Source organism: Panthera onca, chromosome B4 (assembly GCF_046562875.1).
Source record: "Panthera onca isolate mPanOnc1 chromosome B4, mPanOnc1 haplotype 2, whole genome shotgun sequence".
NCBI lineage: Eukaryota > Metazoa > Chordata > Mammalia > Carnivora > Felidae > Panthera > Panthera onca.
In genome coordinates this window covers 42,273,787-42,285,898 of record NC_138345.1, presented here as the reverse complement: position 1 = coordinate 42,285,898, position 12,112 = coordinate 42,273,787, and the positions used below count along the sequence as shown (strand labels likewise).

Here is a 12,112-nt window from a genome sequence, read left to right as displayed (position 1 = left end):
CTTTTCGTTCACATTCTTTTATTTACCGATGATTTCCAGGAGATCTAGCTTTCCGCTCCTCGGCTTTTCCCCCTCACCCACCCCTCCCTCTCTTTGTAAGGGGGTTATACACGAGAGCTTGTTGAAGAAGGCTGAAGCAAAGGGGCAAGAAAGGGCGGTTAACTAAAGAGCACTTTATTTCTGTGAAGTTCTTTGTAAGAAATGGGGGTATGAGTGGCTTGAATCTCCTGTTGTGTTGGAGGGCAGTCAGTGGGGTTGAAGTATGACATAATATTTCCCATTGGGGAAAGGAGAATTTCTCTTAGAGGGTGGCAAAATGCCTTTGCCCCGTGTTCCTATTCTAGGCATCTGTTCCTTATTCCTTCCAGTCAAGGTGCCTCCTACATACACCCTGCCATCTGTTCTCCCCAAGATTCCCCCTTTACAAGTGATGAGTGATGATCACTTCTCTTTTCTAAGCCCCTTTTCTACTCAGATCCACACAGGATCTGCGAGGGTAGACTAAATTGTACATGTAAATGTTCCTTGTTTATAATTCATCTGTGTCTTCTGAAAACTAGTCTCATTAAGGCTCTGGCGGGCAGCTGGAGTAACTGAAATTTGGGACTAGGGCTGAAGATCGGCTCTCAGACCTCCTGAGATTTTTAGCTCCCTTCTATTAAACTCAGCCTTGCTAAATGGCACAGGACAAAGCTGACCCTCTTTGGGCCTCAGTTTCCCCTCCCCTCCATGAAATGGAAAGAATACTACTTTTTTTGGAGAGTCCGGCATTGCTGGGCTCGAAGTATAGTTGTTGTTGTATTGGGTGATGTGTGCAAAACCGCAGGAGCTCACTGCCTACAAGAGGAAATAGGGGAGAAATTTGGAGGAGAGGGACAGAAGGAGCAGTTGCTTGATATAGGTCCACCCATCCTTGCTTTCCTCTCTTCAACCCCCATGTTTCTGGTTTGGTGAGTCCTTCATACCACCCATAATGCTTTGCATTGGTGCAGGCTGGCAAGGGGGTGTTTGGTCTCACAAGTTGTTGTTGTTTTTTGCATGCTTTCTTAATAAAAAAAAAAAAAAAAAAAAAAAAGGAAGACGAATGTTGACGCTTTTATCTTACTGGTGCCGGTCTCAAATGTCTTTTCGCCAGGGTAGGAAGGGAGAAAAGCGAAAACATTTGTTTTCAGCTGGCCATGTAGCCCTCCCCGCCCTCCCACCACTGGGTTTGATTGGTTGATTTTGAAATTTTTTGGTAAGATTCAGGGGGAAAGAAGAATCAAAAAACATGCTTTTATTTTTTTTTTTATTATTACTTTTTTTAATGTTTTTTAAATTTATTTTTGAGACAGAGAGAGAGCACGAGCAGGGGAGGGGCAGAGAGAGAGGGAGACACAGAATCGGAAGCAGGCTCCAGGCTCTGAGCTGTCAGCACAGAGCCTGATGCGGGGCTCAAACTCCCGGACCGTGAGATTGTGACCTGAGCCGAAGTCAGTCACTTAACCGACCGAGCCACCCAGGCGCCCCACAAAAAACATGCTTTTAATACTGCTTTTTAAAAATGCTATTAAATATAGTAAAATCTTGTTGGGAGAGGCAGTCACCCCTTGTAGCTTGGTGTGTGAACTAAGCCACCTTGCCTGTGTTCTGGGACATTTCAAAGATTAGAGGGAGGAGCTGGCTCTCCATGTGAGACTTCCTGTCAGTACTTACAGGTACTTACCGGGTTTTTCATAAGAAACGAGGGAATTCCAGTTGTAGGATTTTTTTTTTCAGACTACATTTCCAAGGATTGGAACTCTCAAAAGGAACCCAGAAATAGCAACTATTGAATATAACTGTGCCATTCCACCCTAATATCCTATATACTAAATGCAGGAGTTTGGGAATTCTACCCGCGGTCTCGTGAAATATGTTGGGACTTCCTGAAGCCTAGCTAATTGCTGTTAGAGCAAGCCTATAGCAACCCACTGAGATTTATTTGTTGTTTATTTAGAGATTATGATATATATATATGTATATATCATATATAAAATATAAAAATATATATTTAAATTTTAATATATTTATAATTATTTTATCAAATATATTTAATATATATTTTTTAAATTTATAAATATATATTTAAATATATATTAATACATTTATATATATTTTAGAGAGCATGCATGTGTGCACAGGAGGGGAGGGGCAGAGGGAGAGAGAGAGAATCTTTTTTTTCTTTTTACTTTTTTTTATGTCTATTTTTGAAAGAGAGGGAGAGACACATTGCAAGCAGGCGAGGGGCAGAGAAAGACAGCGAGACACAGAATCCGAAGCAGGCTCCAGGCTCTGAGCTGTCAACACCGAGCCCGACACGGGATTTGAACTCACAAAACGGTGAGATCATGACCGAAGCCGAAGTCAGACCCTTAACTGACTGAGCCACCCAGGTGCCTTGAGATTATGATATATTCTGAGTGTCAGACAATTAAGAGGATCCACAAATCACAGCCTTGCAAGGAACCACAAGAAAGAAAGCATTTATTCATATCAATTAGGTAAACAGATTACATTGGAAGGTGCCATTGCAAATCTTACATCATGTTAGACATTGTTACCTCACAATTGGAAGAATTCCCAGTGATTTGCAATTTTTCTGCATAGTATTTTATAACCTATTTGTAGTCTCGATCCTTACCTCAACCATTGAACAAATAACAGTATCTTGCAAGTCTAAAACATCTCATTTTCTCTTTTTTTTAGATTAAATAATTATATTCCACTTAGATGAGGCTATGTTGTAGTACAAAGAAACCTGGAATTTTAGAGTTTGAACACATACAAGTTTATATACCCAGAAAAATGAGAAGGTGATAGAGTTAAATAATTTTTTTTTTTTTCTAACAATGAAACAAGGATGGAAGGAAAGCCATATATATGGTTGGAATGGATCCACAGAGGAGAAGAAAATGTGTGGTCATGAGCAAATTAACGTATGATGGTTAATGAATGTTAGGATGATGGATACACAAAAATGAGGAATGTGGTTAAAATTCTTCATCTTCCAAAACGAGAAGTCACTTTATCATGTATAAAAAACTAGCTGCATAAGCACATGACTTAACATGGTAAACATCAGAAGAAACATCTAAAATTGCTACAAGTGTTATTTCTGGGAGATGGGTGTAGGAGGAGGGATTGGTTCCGCGGAGTGGGGCAGGAAACTTCTTACATTTCAGTATAAGCTGGGAATGCTGTTTAAACTATGTGCATGTATTACTTTGGAAAAGATAAAGAATAATTTTAAAAAGCCCCAAGATACACATCCGGTGAATGATCTACACCTGTAGCCATGCTTTCCAAAGTGTGATGGTCTTCCCGGGGGGGTACTCAGTCATCAGGCAATGAATTCAAGGATTGCTGCTCTGTCCTCTACCCTCTTTCCCTTTTCACTTGAAACGACTTTGGGGGGGCGGGGGGTGGGTGTTGAGGGTATTAGTTTCAAGCATTAGTTTCAAGCAAGTTTCAAGTTTGACTCTTATGAAATTAGAGGTTACTAGATGCACAAAGTCTAATATGGAAGACGATTTAGAGGCCAGGGTAGGGTGGGATTAAGGGAATAGAGTTTGAGAAAACTCTAATGGAAGAGAGATGGTTCTCTCAGTAGGCAGACTGAGTAAACAAATAGAAAACTCCACAAACCACAGCTCACGTGCCATTTCGTGAGGAAGTTTTCAGATGCCTTAGCAGCCTGTCCTTACACAGTAGATGCCTATTTAATTGGAATAATGGAAATTTGGAATTCCCATTGGAATTCCCATGTCCTATATCCAGAAGTATTGCACATAGCAAGCATCTGACATTGTACTCTGCTTCCAGACTCAGTCTCATAACTGCTTGTTTTCATAGACTTTTTCTTTCTTTTTGTACCTTCTTTTCATTTAAAAATATCACCACCACCACAACAGAGCCATAAATAAATGATCATCTTTCACTCAGGTAAGACTAGATGGAATGGTTTTAAATTGAATCTGGTGGGGAGGGATTCAGACAATACTAAAAAAAATTTGGGGCGCCTGGGTGGCTCAGTCAATTGAGTATCCAACTTCGGCTCAGGTCATGATCTCACGGTTCATGAGTTCGAGCCCCACATCAGGCTCTGTGCTGACAGCTCAGAGCCTGGAGCCTGCTTCAGATACTGTGTTTCCCTCTCTCTCTGCTTCTCCCCTGCTCATGCTCTCTCTCTCTCCCTCTCTCTCAAAAATAAATAACGATAAAAAAAAATTTCATGATGGAAAAATTATTTTGAAACAGACTAGTTTCTCGTTGGTTTCATTTAGCTTCGGTTGGGATAGAAATAGACTAATTTTTACAATTCTCAAATTTAGCATTCATTAGAAACAAGAGAGCTTGTTAAAACACTTTCTGGAGCCCCACCCTCAGACATTCTGGTTCAGCAAGTTTCTTGGAGATTCTAGCAAGTTTCCAGGTGATGAGGATGCCCCTAGCCTGGGCTCATACTTTGAGAACCTCTGGATTGATTCTTTGATGGTTTCTGAAATCCCCTACTCACAATATCCCTTATTGTTTTAGAAAATGGCACACTGGGTGAATACCTAAGAACCTCTGCTGGGGTCAACCGCTCCATATTTTCACACAGATGTACTGATACTATTTCTTTCCGTAAAAACTTTGCTTTGGGGACAGCTGGTAGAGTGTGTGAGGTCTTCACTGAAAGCTGCCTCCAGAATGCCCTTCATCGACTGCCTTGCTTTCTTCCTAAAATCTTTTCCTAGGAGGGCATAGAGGAAGGGATTAAAGCAACTATTGGCCGACGCGAGAGCGATGCACACGTGGTCCCAAGACAGCAGAGCTTCTCCAAGGGGAGTTTCTGGGTCAAAAAACAATGATAGGACCCCAACAATGTGGTATGGAGCCCAGCAGATGCAGAAGACAATCACCACAGCCATGGCCACTTTCAAGGTTTTGATCCGAGTCTTGGTGAAGCGGCCCCGTCGCATGCGGAAGATAATGAGGCTGTAACAGGCCACCATGACAAAAGAGGGCAGAAGGAAACCTACCACTAGTCTGGTGATGGTTACTGCCCCCCGGGGGGTTAGTACTTGATTGTTATATGAAAACTGGCCTAAATAATCACCCTGGAAATCTTGGAATAGCTCATACAAGTCTGAGGAATTGCTGGAAGAGTCAGAGTAAAGCTCTAAATCGAGTGGGTTAGCTCTGTGATCTTCAATGGGAAACCCACTGGGGACTATAGGTGAGACTTCATTCGCAGGCTTAAATAAGTTATCATATGGACGTTGACTAGATAAATTAGCTGGATCTATAGGGAGTGACTGTCGAGAAGGTCTTTGAAATGTTTGAGAATGGAAGATAGTGGTGGCTGTCCAAGGCAGATCATTGGTTCGTTCAGAGAAAGACTGCAGCCTTGCATCCATTTCTCCAGGCAGCTGAACAATGGAGTTGTCAAGAGATCCATTTTCCAGTAGATCAATGGTGAAGTCTGAATAATCTAATGAGCCGTAGAAGCCAAGATCATAGCCACACATATCATGGTTGCCTACAGTGAATGTTTCCCGGTACATGAACACAGGTATGCACATTACAAAAGCCATCACCCATATACATCCACAGATAGTGAAGGCTGTCCCCACATTGCGGTGATTCTGGCACCAGATTGGCTTGAGTACCAAAAGGCAACGATCCAGGCTAATGACAGTCAGCAGGAAGACACTGGCAAACATGTTGAGGACAATGATGGAGGGGATGAGCTTACAGAGGAGCCAGCCATAGGGCCAGTGTCCTTGGAGAGCCAAGTGAGCCAGGGAGAAGGGCAAGGAGAGGCAACAGAGGAAGTCCGCCAGCGTGAGATGGAGAAACCAAACTGTGTTCACTGTCCGCTGCATCTTTAGGCCAGCCACCCACAGCACCAGCCCGTTGCCTGGCAATCCCAGTAAGAAGGTGAGGCTGAGAATGACCATGGAGAGAATTATTTGGGGTTCATACCAGGGCTGTGAGGGTAGGTCAGTTGAATTGGTCTCAGCAGAGAAAGACTCCATTGCTGAACTTCTAGAAAAATATAAACAAAAATATTAAAACTACTGTTTTAAAAAAGCATATGCTTGGGGCGCCTGGGTGGCTCAGTCGGTTAAGCGTCCGGCTTCGGCTCAGGTCATGATCTCACGGTCTGTGAGTTCGAGCCCCGAGTCGGGCTCTGTGCTGACAGCTCAGAGCCTGGAACCTGTTTCAGTCTGTGTCTCCCTCTCTTTCTGATCCTCCCCCGTTCATGCTCTGTCTCTCCCTGTCTCAAAAATAAATAAAATGTTAAAAAAGCATATGCTTGGGATTATAACATTCCCCCATTATGAACTACAAAAGTCCTCACACTGTTTTAGTTTGTGTTCTTTCTTAATTTTTTTTTTTTTTTTTTTTTTGAGAGAGAGAGAGAGAGCATGCATACGAGGGTCAGGGGGGCAGGGGAGAGCGAGAGAATCTTAAGTGGGCTTCATGCTCTGAGGGGAGCCCAACATGGGGCTTGATCCCATGACCCTGGGATCATGACCTGAGCCGAAATCAAGAATTGGATGCTCAGCCTACCGAGCCACCCAGACCCCCCTAGTTTGTATTCTTTGACTTCACACTGGACCACACAAAAACATCTGTGACAATTAGAATCTACTGTATCAATTTAATTTTTTTTTTTAACGTTTATTTATTTTTGAGACAGAGAGAGACAGAGCATGAACGGGGGAGGGTCAGAGAGAGGGAGACACAGAATCCGAAACAGGCTCCAAGCTGTCAGCACAGAGCTCGACGCAGAACTTGAACCTACAAACCATGAGATTGTGACCTGAGCCGAAGTCAGACGCTCTACTGACTGAGCCACCAGGCGCCCCAACAAACAATAACTTCTAGACCAGAGGTTCCCAGCTTTATATCCATGAAAGGGCTTTGTGAAGCTCCATCACCACGTTAAGATTTTAACTTAGTATATTCTCATTTCTTTGAGGGTTGAAGTTCATCCATTCCCTCTACCAGACCTTTGAAGGACTCACCGCCACAAAAAAGGTGCAGTGGATTCAGTTATGTCTTTAGATACCTCATCTTTCCCTTTTTGCTTTCAAATTTCTCAAGAGTTGTTTACCCTCTCTGCATTGATTTCCTCCTCACCCATCATTTCTGTCTTGTTTGTTAGTTTTTTTAATGTATAATCATAAATATGCATACATATATACACATATGTATTTTTGAGAAAAAAAATTTTAATATGCACAGAATGATCTAATTTTGTCAAATTTTGATTAACAAAAAATATGCACACATATATACACATATGTATATGTATATGTGTATATATGTAGGCATTTTTTTCTCAAAAAATTTTTTTAATGTTTATTTTTGAGAGAGAGAGAGAGAGAGGCAGAGTGTGAGTGGGGGGGCAGGGAGCGGAGAGAGAGGGAGACACAGAATCAGAAGCAGGCTCCAGGCTCTAAGCTGTCAGCACAGAGCCGGACGTGGGTCTCAAACCCAAGAACTGTGAAATCGTGACCTGAGCTGAAGTCGGAAGCTTGACTGACTGAGCCACCCAAGGCGCCCCCCCCCCCCCCCCCCCCCAGTTTTTAAAATTGTGTTAAAATACTCATAATGCAAAATCTACCATTGTAACCACTTTTTTAAAGATTAACATTTTTTGGGGGCGCCTGGGTGGCGCAGTCGGTTAAGCGTCCGACTTCAGCCAGGTCACGATCTCGCGGTCCGTGAGTTCGAGCCCCGCGTCAGGCTCTGGGCTGATGGCTCGGAGCCTGGAGCCTGTTTCCGATTCTGTGTCTCCCTCTCTCTCTGCCCCTCCCCCGTTCATGCTCTGTCTCTCTCTGTCCCAAAAATAAATAAAAAACGTTGAAAAAAAAAATTTAAAAAATAAAGATTAACATTTTTTTTAAGTTTATTTATTTGCAGAGAGAGAGAGAGAGAGAGAGAGAGAGAGAGAGAGTGGGGGAGGGGTAGAGAGAGAGAAAGAGAGAAAATCCGAAGCAGGCTCCATGCTGTGAGTGCCGAGCCCGACTTAGGCTCATCCCTATGAAAGTGAGATCATGGCCCAAGCTGAAATCAAGAGTTAGACACGCAATCAACTGAGCCATCTAGGTGCCCCTGTTTAACCATTTTTTTTAAAATTTTTTTTTTTTAACGTTTATTTATTTTTGAGACAGAGAGAGACAGAGCATGAATGGGGGACGGGCAGAGAGAGAGGGAGGCACAGAATCGGAAGCAGGCTCCAGGCTCTGAGCCATCAGCCCAGAGCCCGACGCGGGGCTCGAACTCACAGACCACGAGATCGTGACCTGAGCTGAAGTCGGATGCTTAACCGACTGAGCCACCCAGGCGCCCCAACCATTTTTAAGTATAAAGTTCAGCAGCGTGGAGTATATTCACATTATTGTGCAATCACTCTCTAGAACTTTTTCATCTAGTAAAACTGAAACTCTACACCCATTAGACAACAATTCCCCACTTCCCTCTTCCCCCAGCCCCTGGCAAAACACCATTCTACTTTCTGTTACTATGTATTTGACTACTGGGCATTTGTCTTTTGGTGTCTGGTTTATTTCACTCAGCATGATGTTCTCAAGGCTGATCCATGTTGTAGCATGTGTCAGAATTTCTTTCCTTTTCAAGGCTAAATAATATTCCATTTTATGTAAACACCACATTTTATTTATCCATTCATCTCTTGATGTGAAGTGCTCTCACCTTTTCGCTGTTGTGAATAATGTTGCTATCAACTGGCATGCATATTGTTTTATAAACTGCTTTCTTTTTTTTTCAGCTAGTCTCCATATCATACAGTAAGACTGTACCTTAAGGAATGTTCAGTCTTTAGCCAGTGTTTTTCCAATCATTCCCAAAATATCTTCGATAGCTGATTTGTCCACAGTTATGGCCAATCTAGGATCACACTTTGCATTAGGACGAGAGGTTTGAATTGAGAGAGAGAGAGTACATGCGTGTGCACGCGAGCGGGGGAGGGGCAGGGAGAGTGGGAGAAGGTGAGAGAGGACTGTCAGCACAGAACTCGATGTGGGGCTCGAACTCACGAACCGTGAGATCATAACCTGAGCCAAAAACAAGAGCTGGTTAACTGACTGAGCCACCCCGGTGTCCCAGGATGTTACGTTTCACAAGTCTCTTTTTTTTAGCAGTTTCTCTTTTTCAAGGAGACTAGCTTGTTTCAGGGTCTGTTGTTCCCACCATTCATTTTTTACCTTTTCTAATTTGTCTTCTGCCCCATCGCTATGCTAAAATTACATATAAATAACAAATCCAGGGGGGCCTGGGTGGCTCAGTCGGTTGAGCATCCAATTCTTGATTTCGACTCAGATCATGATCCCAGGGTTGTGGGATTGAGCTCTGCGTTGGGCTCCGAGCTGAGTGTGGAACCTGCTTAAAGTTCCCTCTTTCTCTCTTACTCTGCCCCTCCCTCCACATAAAGAATGAAAGAAAGAAAGAAAGAACAAATCGCAACATCTTATTCTGTTTTCATCCACCAGTCCATTCTCTTGACCTCTGTGACATTACTCTCCCTTAATTCTGAAGACTCATAAATGTACCCTATCTTACGGCTTTCCTGAACAACTCACTATGCTGGCTCATGTTGTTTACTTCTGTCTGGAATTATACCCTTAACCTTAACCTCCTCCGTCTTGCATCCTTAATCTCTATCTGTTGAAATCCTAGGCATTCTTCAAAAACAAGCTCAAATATTATTCTTCCTTGAAACCTTCTCTTACAGTCTCAAACAGAAATTAATTCTTCAGCCTCTTAAATTTGTGCGTGTATGCGTGTATGTTGAATCTCCTTTCATATTATCTGTGCAATGATACATTTTGTCTTGTATTATAATTATTATCGTGGCTGTCTTATTTATTATGCTGGCCTTAAATCTCATGATGGTAAAGATGAACCCTCTTCCTAAGTACTCGTTCTACAGAATTTAGCACAATGCCTTATATGATGACCTAAAGGTCAAAAATTACTTCAGTGGATGGATGTTCATTTGGGGGTTTACTTTTTTTTTTTCCAACTAAATTTAAAATTCTTATTCCTATCCATTAACCCATTAAAGACGCTGTCTCTTCTAACTTCCCTTTGGTTTTCCAGTTCCCGGTTCTTACTGGCTGCAATAGCATTTTATGTTTCCTTTCATAGAGTCCCAAAATAATTTTGTGGCTTCGGAGTCATTCTGCTGACTTAACCAGATGTTTTCATAGGGCCTTCCATGATTAGCAGAAGTTAAAATAACTGAGTCCACAAAATAATAAAAAAGAAGAAGTGATTCTCATTCCCCTCTCTGTAGCCTTACCCACACAATATTCAAGTCCCATCAGGAGCCCTTCCTTCCCTGCTGTGCACGGCAGGTACCCTGGTCCGGGGTCCTACTCCAACACACATATTAATGCGGAGATCCATAAAATATTGAGAGAAGGGTGGAATCAGAGAAAGCTAGGGCTCAAGGGAAACTTAGTAATCATCTTTCCTTGTCTCTAGTTTTATTTTGCAGTTTTTGACGCTGACACTCAGCAAATTAGCTGACTTTCACACATTCACAACTAGGAGGGTTCTGAGATTTTAGGACCAATGCCTTTCACACCAATACTCCTTTTACTAGAGAAAATCACAGAACTAAAAAGTCTTTGGTATTGCTAATAAAGGGAAAGGTATGGAGAACTGCACCAACTGAAATAATAAAGACTGAAAAGAGGGGCGGCTGGGTGGCTCAGCCGGTGAAATGTCCGACTTTGGCTCGGGTCATGATCTCATGGTTCGTGGATTCCAGTCCCGCATCGGGCTCTGTGCTGACAGCTTGGAGCCTGGAGCCTGCTTCGGATTCTGTGACTCCCTCTCTCTCTGCCCCTCCCCTGCTCTTTTTCTCTCTCTGTCTCTCAGAAATGAATAAACATAAAAAAAAAAAAAGTATTTCAGAACAAGATAACTTTTTACATTTCTCCAAGTGCTTTGACTGAAAAATACCTCTGCATTTAAGATTGGTAGAGCTCCTTTCTTTCTTTCCTTTCTTCTTTTTAATTTTCAATACTGAATTGGCTGAAAGTATATAAAAAGATAAAGGAAATCCTGAAGCTAAAAGTCAATTATGATAGGGAGAGAAAGCAGATTCCAGAATCAAATACTAGTGATAGGATGACAGTCGGTAACAATAAGGAATAAGCCAAAGAATAAAAGAAAAAAAAGAGAAAGTGGAATGAAAAAAAAAAAATATATATATATACATAAAGAAAAAATAGGTCACTGATTTGAGAAACAAAACCATTGATTTGGAAAACTGGAATCATAGTTCAAAAAGAGAAAGATAGCCAATTTAAGAGAGAAAAAATTGTATGAAAATTCACTATTAGTTCTAGAATGAAACTATAAGAAGAAAAATAAATAGAATGTGGGATATTTAGAGAAAGAGAGGTGGATGTGGGGATAAAACAAAAGCAATACAAGCTGGGGAAGGAATGGGGGGGGGGGGGAGGGAGAGGATAACGACCCTCAAACCATTATCCGTAACAAGGAAAACAAGCACCAGGGACCAGGTGGATGTAAGCTTTTCTTACCAAAAACCTGAGATGGTAGCTGAAGGTTTCAGCACCAGCCTGGAGGTCCCCACACGTCCAGTCTGGTCTTCACTCTTACCCACAATCAAGTTATGAAGTATATTTAGGAAACTTGCTGAACCATTCCTCTTTCCCCTCTCTCTTCGTTTTTGATGACGATAGACGGAATTCCTCACTTTTGACTCCTATTTGACTTTGGAGGATGAGTTTCAAAGTGAGTCATGTATGAATGTCTCAGATAAGGAGAGTAAAAGAACGGAAGTGGGAGGGCATACTTCTCAGATGATTTCTGTGGGACAGAATACGGCTAAAGAGGGAAGTACTTCTGTAATCAGCTTCTTGCTTTGTAGGTTTGGGCTTGTGCTTTAGAAACGCACTAAAATGGCCCTGCCATCTGTGAGGGTGGAGGTGAGGAGTAGTTGGGACGAACGCCCCGCACGGCATCCCTTAACACTCTCAAACAGCATCCCTTAAATGCTTAACATGTGGAAAGAAGCAAGCCATACCGAAGTCAG

At 42.2% G+C, this 12,112-nt stretch overlaps 1 protein-coding gene across 2 annotated transcripts; it reads right to left on the bottom strand.

Annotated features, from left to right (window-relative positions):
• Positions 1-2,488: 2,488 nt before the first annotated feature.
• C3AR1 (complement C3a receptor 1) lies at positions 2,489-11,900 on the bottom strand. 2 transcript variants are annotated; one of them, XM_060658487.3, is made up of 2 exons: positions 11,598-11,900; positions 2,489-6,051 (listed from the first exon to the last, which is right to left on the bottom strand). In XM_060658487.3, exon 2 carries the CDS (start codon positions 6,042-6,044, stop codon positions 4,617-4,619), a length of 1,428 nt encoding a protein of 475 aa, XP_060514470.1. In that variant the 5' UTR covers positions 6,045-6,051; positions 11,598-11,900; the 3' UTR covers positions 2,489-4,616. The 2 variants fall into 2 exon arrangements, with proteins under 2 accessions (XP_060514470.1, XP_060514469.1); XM_060658486.3 differs by having other exon boundaries at positions 2,489-6,054; positions 11,598-11,899.
• Between the last annotated feature and the right edge of the window lie 212 nt (positions 11,901-12,112).

What these genes read in the sequence shown, in the direction of transcription:
- C3AR1 (XM_060658487.3), bottom strand. Translation starts at nt 6,044, where the DNA reads ATGGAGTCTTTCTCTGCTGAGACCAATTCAACTGACCTACCCTCACAG.